This window comes from Nuphar pumila, chromosome 12, assembly GCF_984573655.1.
Source record: "Nuphar pumila chromosome 12, dmNupPumi1.hap1.1, whole genome shotgun sequence".
NCBI lineage: Eukaryota > Viridiplantae > Streptophyta > Magnoliopsida > Nymphaeales > Nymphaeaceae > Nuphar > Nuphar pumila.
This window is the reverse complement of record NC_143260.1, coordinates 74,718,814-74,739,833: the sequence shown is the minus strand read 5'-3', so window position 1 is coordinate 74,739,833 and position 21,020 is coordinate 74,718,814. Positions and strand designations below refer to the sequence as shown.

Below are 21,020 nucleotides of genomic sequence, written 5' to 3'. Positions count from 1 at the left end.
TCTCAACTTTAAGCGAGTCTTTAGTTAAAAGAGGTTTGCATGACGTCTGCACGAATATCAGGACTGCCATAAATGTATGGAGTGAACCTGATAAGCTAGAAGTTTTCAATTCTAAAAGGTTCGCATAGGACTTGCTAACCTCAAAAGATGCATGAATTCGATATGCAAAACTAATTTGTTGGGATTGAACTTAGCCAAATTCGAAAATTCTTTTATGTGAATTTCATCAAGTTTGTGAAATGTTCATGTGAATATCATTTTTATTGAGATGTTGCAACCTTCAAGCAACATACATATCTGCGTAAAGGTTAAAAACATTCTAAAAAAGTTGAGAATTGAATTTATTTTGGGCATAAAGACGATTTCAACAATTGTGAGGCATTTCAAAGATCACACCATTTTAAAAGGACAATACAATCATTTTCCAAAATTATAACTAGGTCTTCTTTTCTGACCCTAATCCAGTAAAACAGATTCCTGTCTGTTGAATACCCAACATAGATCAGAGGAATCTTCAGCTCATTTATCAGCCAAAAATGCATGGCCAGTCAACTGTTAATACCAGCGTGAGAGCATCAATTCAAAGGATAATAGCAGAAAGGGTCAAACAGAGTTCTTTCTGGTTGGATGAACCCAGTTACCCAGAAAATGCAAGTTCATACCACATTTCCAGATAAATTGGTGAACCAAAACGCCTTCTTAACCATTGTCGCAGTTTAGCAGAAAATTTGAGGAAGTTGCACCTCATGCTATGCTCCAATTTTCCACTTTTTTTCTTTTCTTTTCTTGCCTAGGGCTGGGAAGCGAAACGAATAACTCGTGGCTCAGCTTCTGTTCAGCTAGTAAACAGCACGTTTGAACTCATGAAATGGGCTCCAAACACAAACATCAGGTGCGGCTCGTAACTAGTAATAAACATATTCATATATTTTATAACATAGTGTGGAAGTATTTGGCTTGCAAGCAATACGCTTAGGGTTAAAATCTTATTGTTTACAACTTTAAAATAATACAGTTATTCCGTAAATTAGCCAGTTTGAGCTTGGTCCAATAGGTCTAGACTCTAAATTCTATTTTATTTTATTTTCAAAGTACCAGCTCAATCTCGGCTCAAATTGCCACAAAAAATGATTGCCACAAAAAATGAGCCAAGCTTGAACACCCTGTTCTGTTCATTCAGCTTGTTTACCAGCCCTAATGCCCGTTAAAGTTCAGTCAGATAGAATGTGCTAGCAGCAAAATAAGTGGGTCCAGAAATCAACAGCAAATTTTACCCACTTTTCTAGAATTTTGTATTCAGGCATTTGATTATCTAAGATATCAGACCTCAAATCAGTTGGGAAAGATAACTCTGGTAACAAATGCTAAGCCCAAGGGTTGGTGATCCAATTGGTAACAGGTCCCAGTTACAAGCAGGTTAGGAAATATAACCGTCTTTGAAAGTCATACAATAAACATATGAAAGGGTGGAATTTTGAGCCATTTGAGGATCAAGGATACATCACCATATCCAGATACAGGGAATAAGCTGAGGAATTGCATTGCATCTTCACCTATCCATCACTCTTGGGTACAATCAGGTTAGGAGGAAGAACCATCCAAACTCCCCATCTTAAAGGAGTGTCTGGATAAGCTACTCTGGATAGACAAGATAAGCTCAGATATTGCACTATGGAGCACAATGAAATATCCAGGCTAGTTCATTGTTATGAATAAGGAGTATCCAAGAAGATGTTTAGATAGGAAGTTTGGCTAGTCCTATGAAACTTTTGTTTTGTATACAGTCCATGATCTAACCACAAAGTAAAGCAGTAAAAATGGCTAATTGATCACATCCATCTTGAAATTTAAAGTCTATTACACATGCCGGTTGTATAATGCTGCTGGGGAAAAAATGCTTCGTGCAAATACCACTCAAAAGCAGGATTACGCAAAAACGCTTTTGTTTCCAATTGAAAGGCTGTTACTAATATGCTTGTCCTCCACAGGACACAGTTGCAGTCTCAACCAAGCCGAAGAAAGGGTCAGAATCGTTAAGCAAATTTAGTGACCATTAAAATAAAAAATGATGTTGTTTCACCGGCAGTTTCCTGATTTCACTAACCTTCAACGAACTTAAAATAGAAGACCAAGATATGAACAAAAAGCTCGGTCTGTTGCACGGACACTTATAGAGCATGATACCAGTGGTAAAGTATCTTTGTGTAACCATAAAGGGAATTACTCAACCTTTGCCTCTTCCCCAGGAACACTACTTTCAGCAACAGTCTCCCTCACAAACCTGAAGATTAAAGGATGTTAAGGACCATTCTTGGTTGAGTAGGAACTATATTCATGAACATTTTTTATGGTGAGGAATAGAGCAATAAGAAATCCAAAATAAATGGACCTTACAGAAACCAGGGCAAGAGCATACCTTGCTAGTTTGTCCTGTGAGGATTGCAACACATAGATGGCAAGAATAAATGATAATACAACCCCTGTAAACACGAGAGATTGTAAAGGATCCTACTTAGAACACCGTGTGTGTGTGTGTGTGTGTGTGTGTGTGTGTGTGTGTGTGTGTGTGTGTGTGTGTGTGATTTACCTGAACTAAACAATACATAGAAACCACCAGAGACATCTATCTCTGACTTCTCCTCCCTGAAAGAAAATTCCAGAAAAAATCATAGCTTATAGTATGTTTCATTTGAAAAGAAAGAAACAGATAAATGATAAACGACCAACTGGAAAAAAATGCCATGATAAGAACAATCTCTTTTGCGTAGAAATGTAAAAAAATTGTTAAAAAAAGGGAAAAGAAAAACCCATTCCATAAAATGCCATGATAAGAACAATCTCTTTTGCGTAGAAATGTAAAAAAATTGTTAAAAAAAGGGAAAAGAAAAACCCATTCCATTCATCAGAAAAATGCATGATTCTAGCAACTGCCTTTTTCTTGTCAGATGTTGAGAACACTATAACAAAGGAAATCCTGAAAATGGGGATTCATCTCAACCAGTTCAATCAATATCACAAGTCTGCTTTTCAGGTTTGATCCATGAAAACTCTTCAGGTTTTGTGAATGCTGAATGAGGCCTAGGTTTATCAATACCATCTTGTAGCTCCTTGCAACTGGTTACCATGCTTTGACCTGTGTTGACAATGACTATATATCCCCTTTTACAACAATAAAATGACAACAGTAAACTAAATGAAAGGAGATGGAAAAGGCTTTGGTAGATGGAAAAAACCTATGATATGCTACTAGAAAATCTTTAACACGAACATTACAGGTGTTAAGAAGAGGCAAAACATCATTTCAATGTATGGTTAACATTTTTCTAGTCAGGTAATTAATAAAAAAACTCAATGGTATAGGTATCATTTAACTATGAACAAAGTAAACTCTATTAGCATCTACTCAAAGGGCCCAAAGTAAACAAAAGAGATTTAAAACCAATGTAATGCATAAGAGCAAGAGAAAATCATAACAAACAATAAACAGAAACACCAATATCGGTTCTTTCAAAAACCTCTCTTATGGTGTCCTAGAGAACCTTATTTATAAACATACTACTACTAAAATTAAATAACATGCTTCTTAGGGTTGAATTTTGGATAGAAACTTGGAACTGCTTCAAACTCAAAATTTGCATCCAAATATAGATGTTTTGTCTCATTTTTTCTCATGTGCATCAATCCCCAATACTGGAAAAAGAGCATCCCTCAAATTTGGATCATTTCTTTGTTCTCTGCGCAAGGCCACAACATGGGACACCAACTCCCCCAACCTCCTCCATATTTAAACAGCACACATGAAAATTTTGCATTGGATATCATCAATATGTTTGGTCTCCATGGGCTTTAAGAAAGTTGACTAAAGGATGGTTAAACCACTCAAACCCCCCTTGGACAGCCAATGTAACTCCTCAAAAGGTCCAATAGGATCAAACAGATCCAGCTTGGGATGGGTTAAATGTTCTTATTTGCTTGCCAAACAAGGTTCGACCAAGAAGAGAGTCAAATCCTGCTAGCTGAGAGTGGAGGACACAAAAATAGTTACTTTATGAAAAAGTTTCATGCTAAAGCTACTTTAATATATAAAAACTAAAAAAGTTAACTACAAAAAGTTGCTTCTAGGAAGCAAAGAAAATAATAAACAAAGCTTAATTTACCTTCTCAACTTTGGGCATAACCCTTGGTAACATGAAACAGCCCTTATTTATTATTAAAATCTCAACAAAGCATCAAAAACTTATTCCCGAAAAAAAAAAGCAACAAATAGGAAGCTTAAACATAGTACAACTTTATGAAGACTTGAAATAGTGGTTTCTACTATAACTAAGTCTCAGAAGACATAAAAACCAGACACTTCTTATTTGGGATACTGGATACTGGAATCAAAACTTGCTTGAACTGTAGATCTGCAACCCACAGGCCCTTCACATTATTGTTGAAACTTGAAAAGTTGTCATCAGGGATTTCAGTCAATTTTTTGTAAGTCAAGACCAGACACACTGTTCCTAACATGAGAAAGTTGAGAGGACGATTTCCTCGTCTAAGAACCACCATTCAGAAACGAACATGGAGAGAATGTCTATTCTGTCCAAGAAAAGGGGAAATGCACTTGTTTGAAACAGTTCCCAAGTCACTGTTCAAGCCCGGATCAACCCTTTGATTAATTCCCAATGAAAATCTAATTGTTACAAGTAACATGTCAAGGTCATCTCATGTTCTTCTGTGTGATCACCATTTTCGGCTTGATTACAATCCTTGGTATTAATGATATTAATATCAGTATCCTCAGTGGTAGGTCGGGCTGCCATATTTTCTTCCATTTGGATACTTATGCTCCTAATGTTTTGGGGCATTCCAACAATTTTACACCTGCTAAGCTGATGCCCACTCCAGCTCATATTGTGCCAGAATAGTATTTCCTACCAATCCATGGCATTCTTCACAGTACCAGATAATAAATGAAGACCTTAAGGAGATAAAAAAATTGCATATCCATATGATACCCAATTTTTATATGGATGTTAGTACAATTTCCAATCCTTAACCTATTCATATCCTACCTTTTTCAGGCCTTACCTGGTTGGGACCATAGTAAACAATAAAGGGCAAATTTTCATTAAATGATAAATACATTGGGACCATAGTTAACAATAAAGGGCAAAATTTCATTAAATAATAAATACACGAACAAAGGTGTTTGGACTCATAGATACAAAAGAAAAAAAATAGATTAAAAAAGGAAAATAACATATATGGGTTCAATCCCGTTTTACTTTTCTAAAAAGGAGGTAAATAAATGCCGTGAGATTTGTCTGAACACCAAGTACATGGACTGTTATCTCAACTTGCTAAAACAATCAAGAAATCTTCAGTTGTTCAAACAAACAGGTGGTGATCATGAACAAACACTGGTGCAAATATCAGAGACAAGTGAAAATCCGCAAAACATAGCGAGTCTAAACAACAACCACATGTTCGCCAGCCCTCTTTCCATGATTGCTACAAGCCTGTAAATTTAATCTAATCTCAATTGGTAAGTGCAATCCAGTGCACACCTCAAATCCACCTAAATCTGGTCAACTAATGCAAGCAGGTCAAATACACCAACTCAAATGAGTTCTAGCTGCCTAGGCATTCAATGTTTGGATCTTGCTAACTAGGCAAGGAGAACTTAACCACACTAAACTTGAAAGATTAAATGTTACTGGTCCTACTCAATCCCATCTCTTGCATGGTGAGTTAAATCCATCAAACTAATGACAGCTTAATCGCCTCATTGCATCAACAGATGGTGTTTGTGAAAAATGGTGAAAACAATAAAAGGAGTCTTTGGCATTCATCAAATTGAGCAGGTTTCCTACAAGTAGCCTAAAGGTTTGGGGGAATTTACAAAATTTCCCTTTTGAAAATGGTCTTTGCCCCTTTTCATACTTCAAAAGAAAAAGAACATGTGTCTTCCTTTTGAAAAGGAAAATTCATCTTCAAAATATCAGAGATATTTTTCTTTCATGATGCAAGAGTTCTAACCTATAAAAACTAAGATAACAGAAACCCATCAAATTGGTGAAAAATGGTGAAAAACAATAAAAGGAGTCTTTGGCATTCATCAAATTGAGCAGGTTTCCTACAAGTAGCCTAAAGGTTTGGGGGAATTTACAAAATTTCCCTTTTGAAAATGGTCTTTGCCCCTTTTCATACTTCAAAAGAAAAAGAACATGTGTCTTCCTTTTGAAAAGGAAAATTCATCTTCAAAATATCAGAGATATTTTTCTTTCATGATGCAAGAGTTCTAACCTATAAAAACTAAGATAACAGAAACCCATCACATACATGATACAACTGTCCACACTTGCATAAAAAGCACAAAAGAAGATTCTATACTTCTAGAAGTCTGAAGCATATCTTCAAAATCAAATCATCCAGCACTGTTAAACGAATCCAAAAGAGTGGATCAGATGCACAAGACTCAGATATTAAAGATGCAAAGAGAAATGGTACCTAGGGCATGGGCTGTTCAATATTCAGATCATGCTTTTGAGATGAATTCATGCTTGAGCGCAAATAAGCTTGAAATGCTCCATTCTTGTTAGAAGTGTATGAGCTTTCCAACAAGATCATAATAGAACGTCACAAACCAGTGACATAGCAAGAGGCTGGATAATGTTAGAGAAATACTGAAATACGGCAACCTATAACATGGACACTTTTAAAAGGGCAACACGGTCGACACTTGGACATGGCTTCCTTTGTGTTAGGTGAAGTCAACCGCAATGAGGTCCATTTCTATCTGAAAGTGGATTTGGTTAACCCTAATCAAGTCCTATTTTATCTATACTACGCACACACACACACACACACACACACACACACACACACACACACATATATATATATATATATATATCCGCAACCCCGCACTCAAGTTTTTTAAAATTGCCGTGTTGCACCGTTCACACCCACACCTATGTGACATAGATGGCAACTCTTTTTTGCCTGATGCTCCAAGGGTAAATGCTGGATGTTGTTTTGTTCCTTAAGGGAAAAATCAAAGCATGAGATACTTTTCTTTTTCAAAGGAACAAGGCATTAGAAACTTGTCAGGTATATCCAACATATGAAAAATTGAAAAGTAAGTAATCATTTACGTGAAAGCCTTATGTGATAAATTAGTTACAGAGGAATTGCCAAATATCTGCAATATATAGTTTCAAAAAACCTTAAGTTCACATGTTCTTTCAGAGTTCTGCTATTTAATAACTCTTGCACAGTGAATAGGAAACTTGCAAATTTATGAATAAATGAAGAAGTCATAAGTGAAGAAAAAAAAAAGATAATAAACAACACTATAATGTCCAAGAAAAGGTGCCTTGCATTATTTTTCACCACATTAGCACACTTAAAATCATAGAATAGCACAAGCCTACATATTCAAGAGCAAGTTAGATCTTCTAACCATGTATATCTGACAAGGATATGCTTTGGCCAATGTTCAGGATCCCAGAATTGCTTCTGTATGTCTTGGTGAAGTTCAATATCTGTTCAAGAATAACATTGTTAAAGACCAACTCACACTTGAAAGTTGGCCAACCTTAATGACTACAACAAAAACATAACTACAAGTCCAGCAGATAAACACATGCAGTTCATCAAGCTTATAAGATAATTCACTTATAATTGTTTTTTAGTTCATACTTCAATTTATTTTTGCAACTGCCTACAGGGGAATCATTGTTTTTTAGTTCACGCTTCAATTTATTTTTATAACTGCCTAAAGGCAAATCAGGTGACTAGAAAGAATTATCAAAAACCCAGTAATTTGTCTAAGTCTCAATATTCTATCTGAAAAGGAGTCGTCATTCATGACTGGGTTTGGATCTCGAATCCAGACCCAACTACTCGAGTTCATTCAGTCACATGTTCATTAATGGCCTATTGTAATTTTGCTTGTTGTGTAATGAGTATTTTTGTACCCTAATATTTGTACCAGCCTATACATAATGATAAGCCAGATACCGCATACCCTAATTGGGGGTTTCTGCAGCCACCACGTTCTCTCTCTCTATTCTTTATTCGTTCTTATGATTGAATGACAGAACCCATGATTTCTAACATGGTATCAAAGCAGAAGATCCAATCTTGAAGATTGTATCCTTCTTATGAGCCTCAAGCCGAGTTTTTTTGTCTCTTTCTAAGGTATCTCTCAATCCGATTTCATCTATTCTCCATTTTATTCACTTGTTCTTAAACCCAATCTTAAATCTATTCAAGTTAACGTGTTTCCTTCTAAAATCCGAGTTTTAGATTTGTTCACGTTGACTTTTCTTTTCATCTATTTATTTTCTCTGCTTTTCTATTCTTCTTTTCTCATTGATGAACACTATCTTCCCCAATAGCAGTTTCGATAATCACGCAAGATGACATTTGATCTTTGCATGATTTTAAGAGTTGAAATCATGTCAATCTTGTTTTCTCATCGTTTTCAAATTAACGTCAAATCAGATTCTGATCTCAACGTAAACTCAAATCTGTTTTTAATTGATTGATATTATCTTTGAATCTTTTTCGGATCAGATTCACCCTTTGGAACTTCTGTCTCTTTCCTTGCTATTCCAAAAACGAAAACACGTTATTTTCAATAGCGTGCCTCTTATTGGTTAACTTCATTCAAAACATATTTTACTGCATCGCCTGATTTTCTGCCTCGGATCTACAGATCGTTAAAAAAAAAGGGCAAATCGATACGCGATTTAAGGTGTTCTTTAGCAAATCGCTACGCGGTTTTGACTTTTTCTTCCTTTTAGTTTTCTCTTGTTTATTGTTTTCGTCTTCAATCGACTATGGATTTATTTTTCTCCTCTCAATCTGGTCTTTCTTTCAACTTTCTTAGTCAACTTGTATCTAAGAAACTGAACAATTTTAATTTCCTAACCTGGAAGAGACAAATAATCTCATTCATAAGAACTTAGGATCTTTCTGGACATCTGGATGGCTCTATTCTTGTTCCTCCAGAATTCATATCACAAGAAGGAAAGAATGGGGAGGGTGACACTTCTATTACCTTTGTTAGAAATCCAGAGTACATATCCTGGATGAAGCGAGATCAGGCTTTGGTTGCCTACATCACTTCCACTCTGTCACAGGAGGTGCTTGTGGCAATCCCAAATGACTGCTCAGCCATGCAATTATGGCACTGGCTTGTTCAAACGTATTCTCAAGTTTCTTAGGCCAGAGTTTTATTTTTAAAGAAAGACTTTCAAATGCTGAGAAAGGATTCCATGACTATCATGGAGTACTTCAACAAAATGAAGACTATCACAGATCAGTTGGCCATCATGGGTTGTGCGGTCAGTGACAAAGATATGGTGCAACAAACTTTGAGCGGGTTGGGACCCAATTATCATATGATGGTTATTTCCTTATTGTATTTACTAGACTTACCTGCTTTTGAAGATCTTTGTGCTGAACTCTTACAGTATGAAATGACTTTGAAGGGATTCTCTGAAGATACTCACACTCACATTAGAGTACAAGACGTTCTTGCCGCAGGAGTTGCTTATGGTCGAGGACGTGGCAGGTATGAATCTTGGGAAAGAAGCGATCAAGAGAGGAACGAACAAGGAACTTGTGGAATATTGCCTACACCCAATAGTCCTCCTAATTTGCAGAGGCAAAAGACAATACCCACTTGCTTTCTATGTAACAAAAAGGGGCACATCAAAGCTAACTGTTGGTTTAATCCTCAAAATAGAAGAAAGCAATCAAAGACAAAAAAGTGAACAAATAAATTGAAGAATAGTGGAGAAGTCAAAGAGTTGTTATTATCTGCTTTGGCTGACTTGAATATAAAACAAAATGATCAAGGCACTTGGTATGTTGATTCCGGAACAGCTACTCATGTTACTGGTGATGCTGATAAGCTCCTAAATCTTGTTCCTTATTTTAGTAGAAATAGTATAGTTACTAGAGATGGATCTCATCACCATATTTCTCACATTGGAAACTCTGTTATCCCTATGTCCAACTCTTCACTCGCTCTTTCAAATGTCATTCATGCCCCTAATATAAAAAAAAATATTGTTTCTGTCTCTAAGCTTGTAGATAATATTAATGCTTCAGTTGAGTTTACTCCCTTTTCTGTTCGTGTCAAGGATCTTCACACGAGGGAAACGTTCGCTGGAAAAAAACGTCAAGGGAATATGCACTTGTTCCAAGAAAATCCTTCCACTCGTGTTCAGCCTGTTGCTCCCACCTTGAAGCTCACATCTTCTTCAGTTCCACCTGAGAGTATTTTTAATCTTTCTGAATGTATTGAGCCGAATATTTGGCATGGTCGTCTGGATCATTGTAGTAGTCGTTTTATTGAAAAGCTTGTTTCAAGCAGTCTTATTCCTAACTCAAGTCTAAGTTTAAGTGTTAATGATAAAAAATGTTCTAGTTGTCTTCAGTGTAAGAGTCATGTTCTTCTTTTTCATTCTATTAATAAAAGAGCTTCAAGACCGCTTGAAATTATCTGTTTTGATGTTTGGGGTCCGGCTCCGGTTCCTTTCATGCATGACATTCGATATTATCTTATCTTTGTTGATAGCTACTCTCGGTATACATGGATCTTCTTTATGAAATATAAATCTGAAACCTTCAAGTTATTTCAGAATTTTCATTCTTTTGTTCAAAATCAATTCTCTGATAATATCCTTTGTTTCCAATGTGATGGAGGGGGTGAATTATCTTCAAATGACTTTATTAATTTTTTCTAGACTAATGAAATAAGTAGGTGGGTGTCTTGCCCTCATACACCTCAACAGAATGGGATTGTTGAACGAAAGCATCACCATATTGTCGAGAGTGCAATGAGCATGATACATGATAGTAACCTTCTAGTTACTTTCTGAGTAGAGGCTTTCCATTCAACGGTCCATATCATAAACCGATTGCCCATGAATATCTTGGAAAACAAATCACCCTATTTTTCTTTGCATGGTGCTCATCCAAGTTATCATGATTTGCATGTATTCGGGTGTGTATGTTATGTTCATGTTGACAGTTCAATGCGGCACAACTTTCAGGATAAGGCCTTGAAGTGTAGATTTGTGGGGTACGCTAATGATTATAAAGGATACAGATGTTGTGATCCCGTGAGTAAGCGTATCAAAATATTCAGGAATATTGTATTTAATGAATTGAATTTTGACCACAATGCTAACACTTCTCCTGAATTTGAAGTTTATCACCCCTGGTTGAATTTTGATCTCTTTTCTAGCGTTGATGATGTTTGTCCTTCAAAATATAATCAAAGAGATGAGGGAAACATGTCTGATGCTGCCCAAAAGACTCAGGACAGTGTGATTTCAGAACTACTCTTGGCCCCCGAAAGGTATAAAGGCATTGTTTACTCTCGACGTGAGAAAGAAACAATCCCCAACTCTGATCATGAGATGAATTCTTCTTTTGTTGATTCCTTTGCTCCCAGAAGATCTACTCGCTCTCGACATCCTATTGATAGGTGGGTTAGTTATGAGAATTTCTCGATGGATTTCCAACTCTTTTTAACCTCTTTATGTAAGGAAGATCAACCCACAACATTTTATCAAGCAGCAAATTCTAAGGGATGGATTGAAGCTATGAATGAAGAAATGGAGGCCCTCATGAATGTGGCACTTGGGATATTGTTCCCAGACCACATGATCGAAATGTGGTTGGGTTAAAGTGGGTGTATAAAATAAAGTATAAGCTGGATGGTACTATTGAGCGATATAAGGCTAGACTGGTTGCCAAGGGCTTCACACAGGAGCAAGGACAAGACTACGATGAGACCTTCAGCCCGGTTGTGAAAATGGGAACTATCTGCATCATACTATCATTGGCTATTGAGCATCAGTGAACTATCAGTCAACCGGATGTGAAAAATGCATTTTTTTCATGAAACTCTAAAGGAAGAAGTGTACATGGAGCAGCCCACTGGGCACGCGGAAGGGAACTCCAAAGAATATGTGTGCAGGTTAAAGAGAGCTATATATGGTTTCAAGCAGGCATCTCGATCTTGGTTTGACAATTTTTCTCTTGAAGTAGAGAAATATGACTTTAATCGGTCTCTTCTTGATCATTCTCCTTTCATATTCAAATGCAAAGATACAGTTACCCTGTTATTGATATATGTAGATGACATTATCATTACAGGTAACTCTAATGAACATATTGAGCAGGTCAAATAACTCCTGAACCACAGGTTCAAGATGAAGAATCTTGGTAAATTACGATATTTTCTTTAACTAAAAGTCGACAAGACTACTGAAGGCAAGACCCTCACCCAACATAAGTATACCATTGATGTTCTCAGCAAGGCAGGTATGAAAGATTGCAAGCCTCTAAGCACACCCAGTGTACTTCATAAGAAACTCAACTTCCAAGATTGAGATTTGTATGAGGATCCTATAGGGTATCGTAGGATAGTAGGGATGCTTCAATATCTCACCTTCACTCGCCCTGATATTGTCTATTCAGTCAATCAGGTATCTCAGTTCATGCATGAACCGCATATTGGGCATATGAAAGTTGTTAAACACATTCTTCGATATTTGAAGGGAACTATTGGGGATGGTCTTCTATACAAAAAAGAGTATGAATGGGCATCATATGCATGAACTTCTTGTTTACACAGATGCAGACTGGGCATGAGATCCAGATGAGTGCAGGTCAGTCTCAGGATACTGTGCTTTCATTGGCCTAAATCTTGTCTCATGGAGCAGTAGGAAACAGAGGGTTATTGTCAGGTCCAGCACAGAAGTTGAATATAGATCAATGGCAGCTGCTACAGCCGAATTAACATGGATTAGACACCTGTTGACAAAAGTAGGAGAATCCATATCTAGATGTATTCTCTTATGTGACAATCAATATCTACCACAGTCGTGCCAAGCATATTGAAATTGACCAACATTTTGTAAGACAAAAAGTCGAAGAGAAAGAAATTGAACCCGAATTCGTTCAGATTGTTGATCAAGTTGTTGACTTGTTTATAAAAGGGCTTATCAAGGACCGATTTTGGATGTTAAAAGGCAAGTTGTTCATGGTTCAAAACCATATACAACTTGAGGGAGGATAAAAATGAGTCGTCATTCATGACTAAGTTTGGATCTCGGATCCATACCCAACTACTCGAGTTTATTTAGTCACATGTTCATTAATGGCCTATTGTAATTTTGCTTGTTGTGTAATGGGTATTTTCGTACCCTAATATTTGTATCAGCCTATATATAATTATAAGCCAAATACCGTAGACCCTAATTGGGGTTTTCTGCATCCAACACATTCTCTCCCTCTATTCTTTATTCGTTCTTGTGATTGAATGATAGAACCCATGATTTCTAACACTATCAACTATTTTCTTAGGTTCCAATATGTTACAACACCTACTAAACCAATCCATATTTTCTGTCCAAACTGGTGTTGTTTAGGAACCTGTCAGAGCAATCTAAATTTTTCTATCCCACCTGAAGCGAAAGACTGAGATGCCATCATGTCTTGATGGACATCCAGAAGCTGCCAACAGCCAAAAAACTTCCCCATGTGACATGTAGGTACGGGGTACAACATGGGTATGACGGGTATTGCACATGAATTTCTAACAGTATAGGTATGAAGGTGTGGCTATATATATATATATATATATATATATATATATATATATATATATATATTCTATTGTGGTACTGAACCACTATAAATTTATGGTTGTACACACTTGATTTATTATCTCTTATCAAATATGCTAATTCCCACTGAGAGGAATTTTAGTTTGATAAATTTCTTCAACCAACAAATTTGAATGACTCAATGTTTATCCTTCTGACAACAATAACTTCACAACTAATTAACTCCCTAACACCAGATAACCCAAAGTAGCATCAAACATGCTCCTTGACCATCCCTTCATGCTATCACCCTCCAAAGAGTTGGAATTTACAGAATTCCATTACATCTATCTTTTTGATCAAGGTTGTGAAAGTTAACCAACATCATTAACCACAACTACAATCAGAATGGCGACAGTGACATGAAGCAACATGATTCAAAAGTGAAAATCCACTTACCAGACCATTCCTTGCAACTTTTTCAGTCACTAGATGAAACCAAATTCTTCATCAACCAGAGTCAATGAGCTCTTGTTTTAAAGAAAATAAGCACCTCATGAGATGGTCATGATTCAGCTTGTAAAATTGGACTCTCTTGGAACCTTTGTAAATTTAAAACCCATGATAAAGAGTATGATCCAAGCTTGTTTTCTTATTAGTTTATCCTTCCTATAATATTTTTCCTTCTTCTGGTATCACAAATTATATGTTAAACATGCTTATTGAAGACCCTAAGTTTTCCTCTTCCCTAGTATTCTTAATTAAAGCTACTTATTGCACTTACCTACCAATATAAGAGAAGTTGTTGCTTCTTGCTTGTGAAGCCAAGAAAACTATAATCCAAGACATGAAAGAAAATCTTAAGCAAACTAGTATAAACATACACCGGTGTTACACCAACTATTGACCAACCCTTTCTCAAATTTGAGTGTTTTCACCCTAATCACCTTAACAAGATAAAAATTAGTACCTGGCAAATGTAAGTTCAGTTACTATCTGGCAATATGTAGTAAGCTTATAAAAATAGCAAAAGTTCTGAATGTGCAAGTGCTAAAGGCCATGACATGAGATCATTCAAATAAAAAACATCCAACAAGGAAACACAAATTAGTAACTCAAGTAAATTACTCAGAGGAGGAGCCAATATTTCTCACAAACTTTATGCTGCTGTGCATTAGTTCTTTATAGGATATGAACTACGTTCGACCAATAAATATGTATATTACTTGGTAAAAGAGAAGCATACTTTAGCAAAACAGCCAGACAGTGTGAAGTACCAAGTCATCTTTTACCATTCAAAATTTCCAATGCACCATTAGATATGTCCCTCCCACTGTAGAAAATACTTAAGAGACAATGAAGGAATACAGAAAATAGTAGCCACAAAAAAAGAAATTTCTCATTTATGTTACAAACTCAAAGCAGAGATCATCCATGTTAACATGAAATTTAAATCCATGACCATAAAACAGAGTATTGGATTCTGATAAACAAAATTCTAGACAAATTTTCTACTAAATGAGAAATTTTCATTAAAAAAAAAGAATTAAGCGCAAATGCAAACAAAAACTAGAGAAATGAAAGCTGAAACAGAATGCATAGTTGTGAAGTTCACATACAGTGGTGAGGCATATCAATAACTTTAGCGATAACACCATGTATATCACTTCCTGAATACCTCTGCAAGAATCCAACTTAAAAAATAAGACTTAGTTTCACATAACGATCAACTATACCTATAACCGCAACTTTCCCAAATGAAGCATATTCCTCTAAGTATTTTATTGCTGGAAGAGTCTCACCAAGTGTACATCAATCATAGGAACTGCACTGCTCTTGCGATTAATCACAAATAGCCATGGGATAAGATATTTCTCCCTTCCGACTTGGAATGAGCTGCATGATATGTTGGATTCTAATCAGCCATTTATGCCAAAGCACAAATTGAAGGAAAGGAGGGAGTTGCCTGTCTTTAGAACATAACCCTCAACGGCAGAAAATATTGGCTAGAAAAGAAAAATTCTGTCAAACAGAATCGCCAATTGGAACAAATGATGCAGGAGGGCCAAAAAACAATAATAAGAGAAAACTCTGATTTCCTCGACATATAACAAAGAACCAGAGGAAGTATCTTTTACCATGCAAATTGCAAACCAATTTTAATTACAAGTGAAATTTTGCGAACCCAAAGAACTTACACAGTGACCAATTATAGTACAAATACATATTGAATTACCCGCATCTAATCCAGGCACTTGGAACGCCACCATAATATTATCATGGGCTTCTTCCAACTCAAAACCGAATAAAACGGCAAGCTCATTGAACTTTCAACTAAAAATCAAGTTTGACCACTATAAATAAATTCGTCAAAAGGCTAAGAAAAATTTAGAAACAACACCTGATCTGATCCAAAACACACAGAGAATCATCTACATCTTAAAGTCACATCACACCCAAAAAAAATACTCGTACATAAGAATTTCCCCACATAAATCAAACGGGATTGCGCACGGCCTCGTGCAAACATCAACAGATAGAAACCCTAGAAACCCAAAAAATAACAAGGAAAAAAAGGTGCTAAAAGATGAGAGAAATTTAGGCCCAAGAAATGCTCACATTTTATAAGGATCAGTACCAGTGTAACCCGTGGGTTTGGCTATGGGCATCAAAACCTGTCCCCGAAACAAAGAAAAGAAACCAAAATATTAGCCCAATTCCAAAACCCTAACCCTAATTTTCCACCAAAACCGATCAGGGAAGCCCCAAAATCGAGTACCTCGCGATTGACATTGAAGATGGGGCAGTGTTTACCGACCACATCGTGCCAAGGAGTACGCATCTGAGCTTCAGAAGAACACCAACAAAAATTCAACCGAAAATTCTTAGTAAAAAGTTCTCCAAAGATCGAAAGAAATAAAGAGGGTGGTGGGGTGAGGGATTGGAGTCTGTTACAGCGTGGTATTGTCCCATCTTGCTCATGGGGACGATATCTCCGGGACTGTAAGAAGCAGATGATGGCCTCAAGGAGAAGATGAGGAAGAAGAAGATGACCATCTGCAGAGAGCTCGGCGTCTTCTTCGCCATCGGCGTTACTGCGTCCTCGCTGAGAGAGAGAGGGAGGTATTTTTTCATATTACGAGAAAATCAGGCCCCTAATTCAATTGACGCTTCAGAGGTCAGCGCAGCAGCGCAGTTGGGCTGCGAACGGATCGGATACGGGCCGGATTATACCAGATCCGAATACGAGGACGCAACAAAAATAAATCTGGATCAACAAGTAAGGTTGAATCTGGATTTGAAATACATGTGAGTAAACTGGATCTGGTAAAAAAGCGGCATAAAGTCATAGTTATAAATATCGGCCATTTTTTAAAATCTCGCGATTTTACCATGAGATTTTCAAAAAGCGATATAGTTCTAGCAATCGTGATATTTTGAAAATAGTGCGTGTTTGTTGTGACATTATCATGTTATTGACACGATATTTATGTATTTATGTTTTTATTATATTTGTATGCACCTCCTACGTATTCGTAAAAACTAAATACAATGATATTTTCCCAAGATTTTCTTGAGACAAACAAAAGTTTTTTTTTAATTTACTATGTGATTTTTCTTTTCGGAGAAACTCCCAATAGAGAGATTTGTGATTATGATGAAAATGATTTTTTTTTTGCTTGTAAAAAATAATATAGGCGCTCTCTTCTCACACATCTCTCTCTCTCAACCTTTTCTAAAGTCCAATAAATTTGCATTGTTGATCTGCATGCTTCCTTTGGAGAGGGTAAGGCCCACTCTCAATCAAGAGGCATGATCTATAAAAATCATGATTTTTTTTTTATTTATACAGAGAAACCACCCGGATCAGAGACCTACTTGCGCCGGCTTTGCCTGCCATACTTACTATTGCTGTCCTGACTGTGTAAAACTTGGTGGGCTTACCCCTTGCCCCCAGGAAGTCACCACGCTTCGGCTTGCTCAAGGGGTGACGCCCATGGGATTTGAACCTAGACCAACTGCCTAGTGGCCTAGGTCCCATCTCATATTTTATAGGCAGATCATAAAGCTAAAAACAATGAGTTTTGTGACCTCCTGATGGGTTCAGGTTCAGATCTGACCCCATTAGGTCATATTAGAGTATTGGTCTGATGTCTACTTTGATCCATATACCATTCTGCCGTTAACTAAAAAAAAATGTGACATTTATGTTTTTATCGGCTATTTATCATAGAAAACCCATGGTTTTTTACATATATTTATTTATTTATTTACATATATTTATGTTTTATTTTTTTATATTTTAAATTTATTTTTATTGCTGAGATTTGCCAAAACTGTGATATTTACAAAAAAAAAATTATTTTTCTTGAGTTTTTGGATGCCAAGATTTTATCATTTTTGTACTTGTCACTATGATTGGATCTGACTTTCCATGAGCGGCTTCAGCTTTGTATTCCATGGCAGAATTTCTGATATGGAAGTGATCCAACCCTGATGAGTTGTGATATCCATCTATCAAAACCATGGTCTACATGACTACATGGAGACAATGAGGTGTGTGTTCTCCCCTGTTTGCTATAGTGCGTGTTTAGGGGTCAGAATGAGCACCACATATATAAGTACGTGGGGCTCGTATTCCCGTATGTGTCAGCATCACTTAGCATCGGAGTCTGGTGCAGTTGCAAAGACTTAAGTACCCTTTTCTGCTATTCTCGTCATGAAACGATGGTTCGAGAAAAGAACAAAAATGTCCTCCATCTAGAAAAATGAAACAATGGTTCGAGAAAAAGATAAAAATGTTCTCTATCCAGAAAGTCGAGGATGATGTTAACTCTTCAAAGTCCAAACATTCTGTTTGCACCATCTGCTGTAACAGAAGCTCACTTTGACGATGCACTCTTTACCGTCGTCTACTATCGTCAAAGCACCCTTTGCCGTCATCTCGAGTCCAGGTTCTCGCCTTGGTTTTCAGCTTATGTTACAACACATTGTCGCCTTCTTGTTCCTGCCTTGTGTTACAAAATATTCTCGGGTTCGTTCCTACCTCGTGGAGATAACTATAAATCGATTGTCTGGTTCGATCATTAGTGGGCGTCATAGGGGCATTTGTCGGCCATCTCTTTTTACAATCTTCTCTTCTTCTTCGTTTTCGTTAGGCAGTATGAAAAAAAGCAATGACGCACAAACATTCCAACACGTGCCATTAAGGCGTCGTGAGTACCTTTCCATGTCATCATGCTATTGTTGAAGAACGTATGTCATCATGAGTGCCATTAAGGCGTTGTTTTATTATTGCAAGTGGATCCTGTTTTTTCAATGGTTAAAAAATAAAAGATATTTGTACGCTGGGACCTGTTGACAAGAATGCTTGTTTACAGATGCGAGGAAGGGCCTCTACCACATCCGGTATCATCCATTCACTCAGTATATGCAATGTATCGCAAATCGCAGTTGTAGTAACATACTGCCAATTTGTGAGATATTGTTTTGTTTGTTAATATCGATTTATAAGCTATTATGCTGAATTTTCGTATCGATTTGTAATATATTTTGCGATATGTATATCGATTTGTATTATGTGTTTTGTAGTGTCGATTTGTAAGCTATTATACTGAATTTTTGTATCAATTTATAATATAATTTGCGATATGTATATTGATTTGTAAGATATTATGTGTTTTGTAGTGTCGATTTGTAAGCTATTATGCTAAATTTTTGTATCGATTTATAATATAATTTGCGATATGTATATCGATTTGTAAGATATTATGTGTTTTGTAGTGTTGATTTGTAAGCTATTATGCTGAATTTGCATATCAATTTGTAATATATTATGCGATATGCATATCGATTTGTAAGATATTATGTGTTTTCTAGTATTGATTTATAAGATATTTGTAGAAAGAATTTTAAAATGTGTGCGTGCGGAAATACATTGTTGCGTGCTTGCGATGGCGATTTTCATATTCAAATCGCTACACATTTAGCGATTTCTATTGAAATCGCTTCACAACGTCGTAGATATAATTAAATCGCTGTCACGTGAATCACTATCGTCAACACACATATACGACAAATCATTTCTTTTATTGGCATGGTAAGTAACAACTCGATGCATAGTATAAGTGGTTGGTCTTTTTGTAATGATATTTTTAAAACATATTTTTCAATAAAAAGCTTTGGAAAATCAACAACCAAATAAATAAAAACTGACTTTCCACTTTCATGGCGAGTACAGGTCTGATCCTCAGGGAACAGGATAATATTCTAATTAAATCTAAAAATTTCAATTTATTAATATAATAAATGTTTACAATAAAACAAAATAACTACAAACTAAGTCACACACTAATAAACAAATAAAATGGACTAAAGTAAATTCTAAATGTGCTTGCTTCAGCTTCCTCCAGATCGCAGGGGAATTTTCATCTTTTCACCACATGTGAATTCACACTCTAAACATGAATACACCTTTGACCTGTCATAAGTTTATCAACCTAAAATATCAGAAAATAAAAAGTCCGTAATGGAAATAACTATAAATAATTTAAAAATTACAACTAATTCTAATTCTAAACTTGATGAATAACTAAATTGCAATTAAAATAAAAATAAACAAAAATGGAGATTCTAATTAAACTAACTAAGGTATGCTAGACTAACTAACTACACTACTGTAATTAAATGGACTATTATACAGAAAATTAAGAAAAATTACAGAAAACTAACGAATTTGTGAAATATCTGTTTTGCCCTCACGTTAGTGCACGGATCACTTTCTAATAGGGTTTTGAAAATAGAGTGTTTGAAAGCCCAAACAGAGTCCAAATCAGATGATTTTTATTTTGTTGGATTCTTGACACGTGTAGGAATCTGTTAGATTTTACGGATCTCAAAAACACATCCAGGAGCTCTGGATACAAGCATTTCAAAACCAATAAAATTCTGAAACAAATCTGTCCCGAAATTTAAAATCCCGAAAAACCTATTTTTAAAAAATGCTTTAAACCTCGACCAAATCAACTCTGATTGAGATGATTTTTGGTCTGCAGGCAGTCAACACATCAATGAAGAGAATAGATCTGGTTTTTCAGAAAAACTTTAAAAAAGTTCATATGAAATAATGACTGCCAAAAACAGCAGATTAGCCTTTCAAACTTCAATTCATGTCAATTCAAAGGCATGTGATTCACACACTATTGAACTTAGGCTTTTACAAAACAGACCTAACATACCTACTACCAAGCTAGATAACAGTAAATAAAAATTAAATAAACTAAAGAAATTAAATCTATAATTAAAACCTAAATTACTTTCTAGAACTACGAATTAAGTCTAAAACAACAAGTAAAATACTAAATGAACTACAATGATAATCTAATGCTAATG

At 36.0% G+C, this 21,020-nt stretch overlaps 1 protein-coding gene across 1 annotated transcript; it reads right to left on the bottom strand.

Annotated features, from left to right (window-relative positions):
• Positions 1-1,940: 1,940 nt before the first annotated feature.
• Positions 1,941-16,818, bottom strand: NPU (ATP-dependent helicase/deoxyribonuclease subunit B). The gene is made up of 9 exons (XM_089982063.1): positions 16,584-16,818; positions 16,408-16,470; positions 16,248-16,303; positions 15,431-15,524; positions 15,248-15,308; positions 7,454-7,535; positions 2,588-2,643; positions 2,417-2,480; positions 1,941-2,281 (listed from the first exon to the last, which is right to left on the bottom strand). The coding sequence occupies exons 1-9, from the start codon at positions 16,761-16,763 to the stop codon at positions 2,221-2,223; spliced, it is 717 nt and encodes a 238-aa protein (XP_089838189.1). The 5' UTR covers positions 16,764-16,818; the 3' UTR covers positions 1,941-2,220.
• Between the last annotated feature and the right edge of the window lie 4,202 nt (positions 16,819-21,020).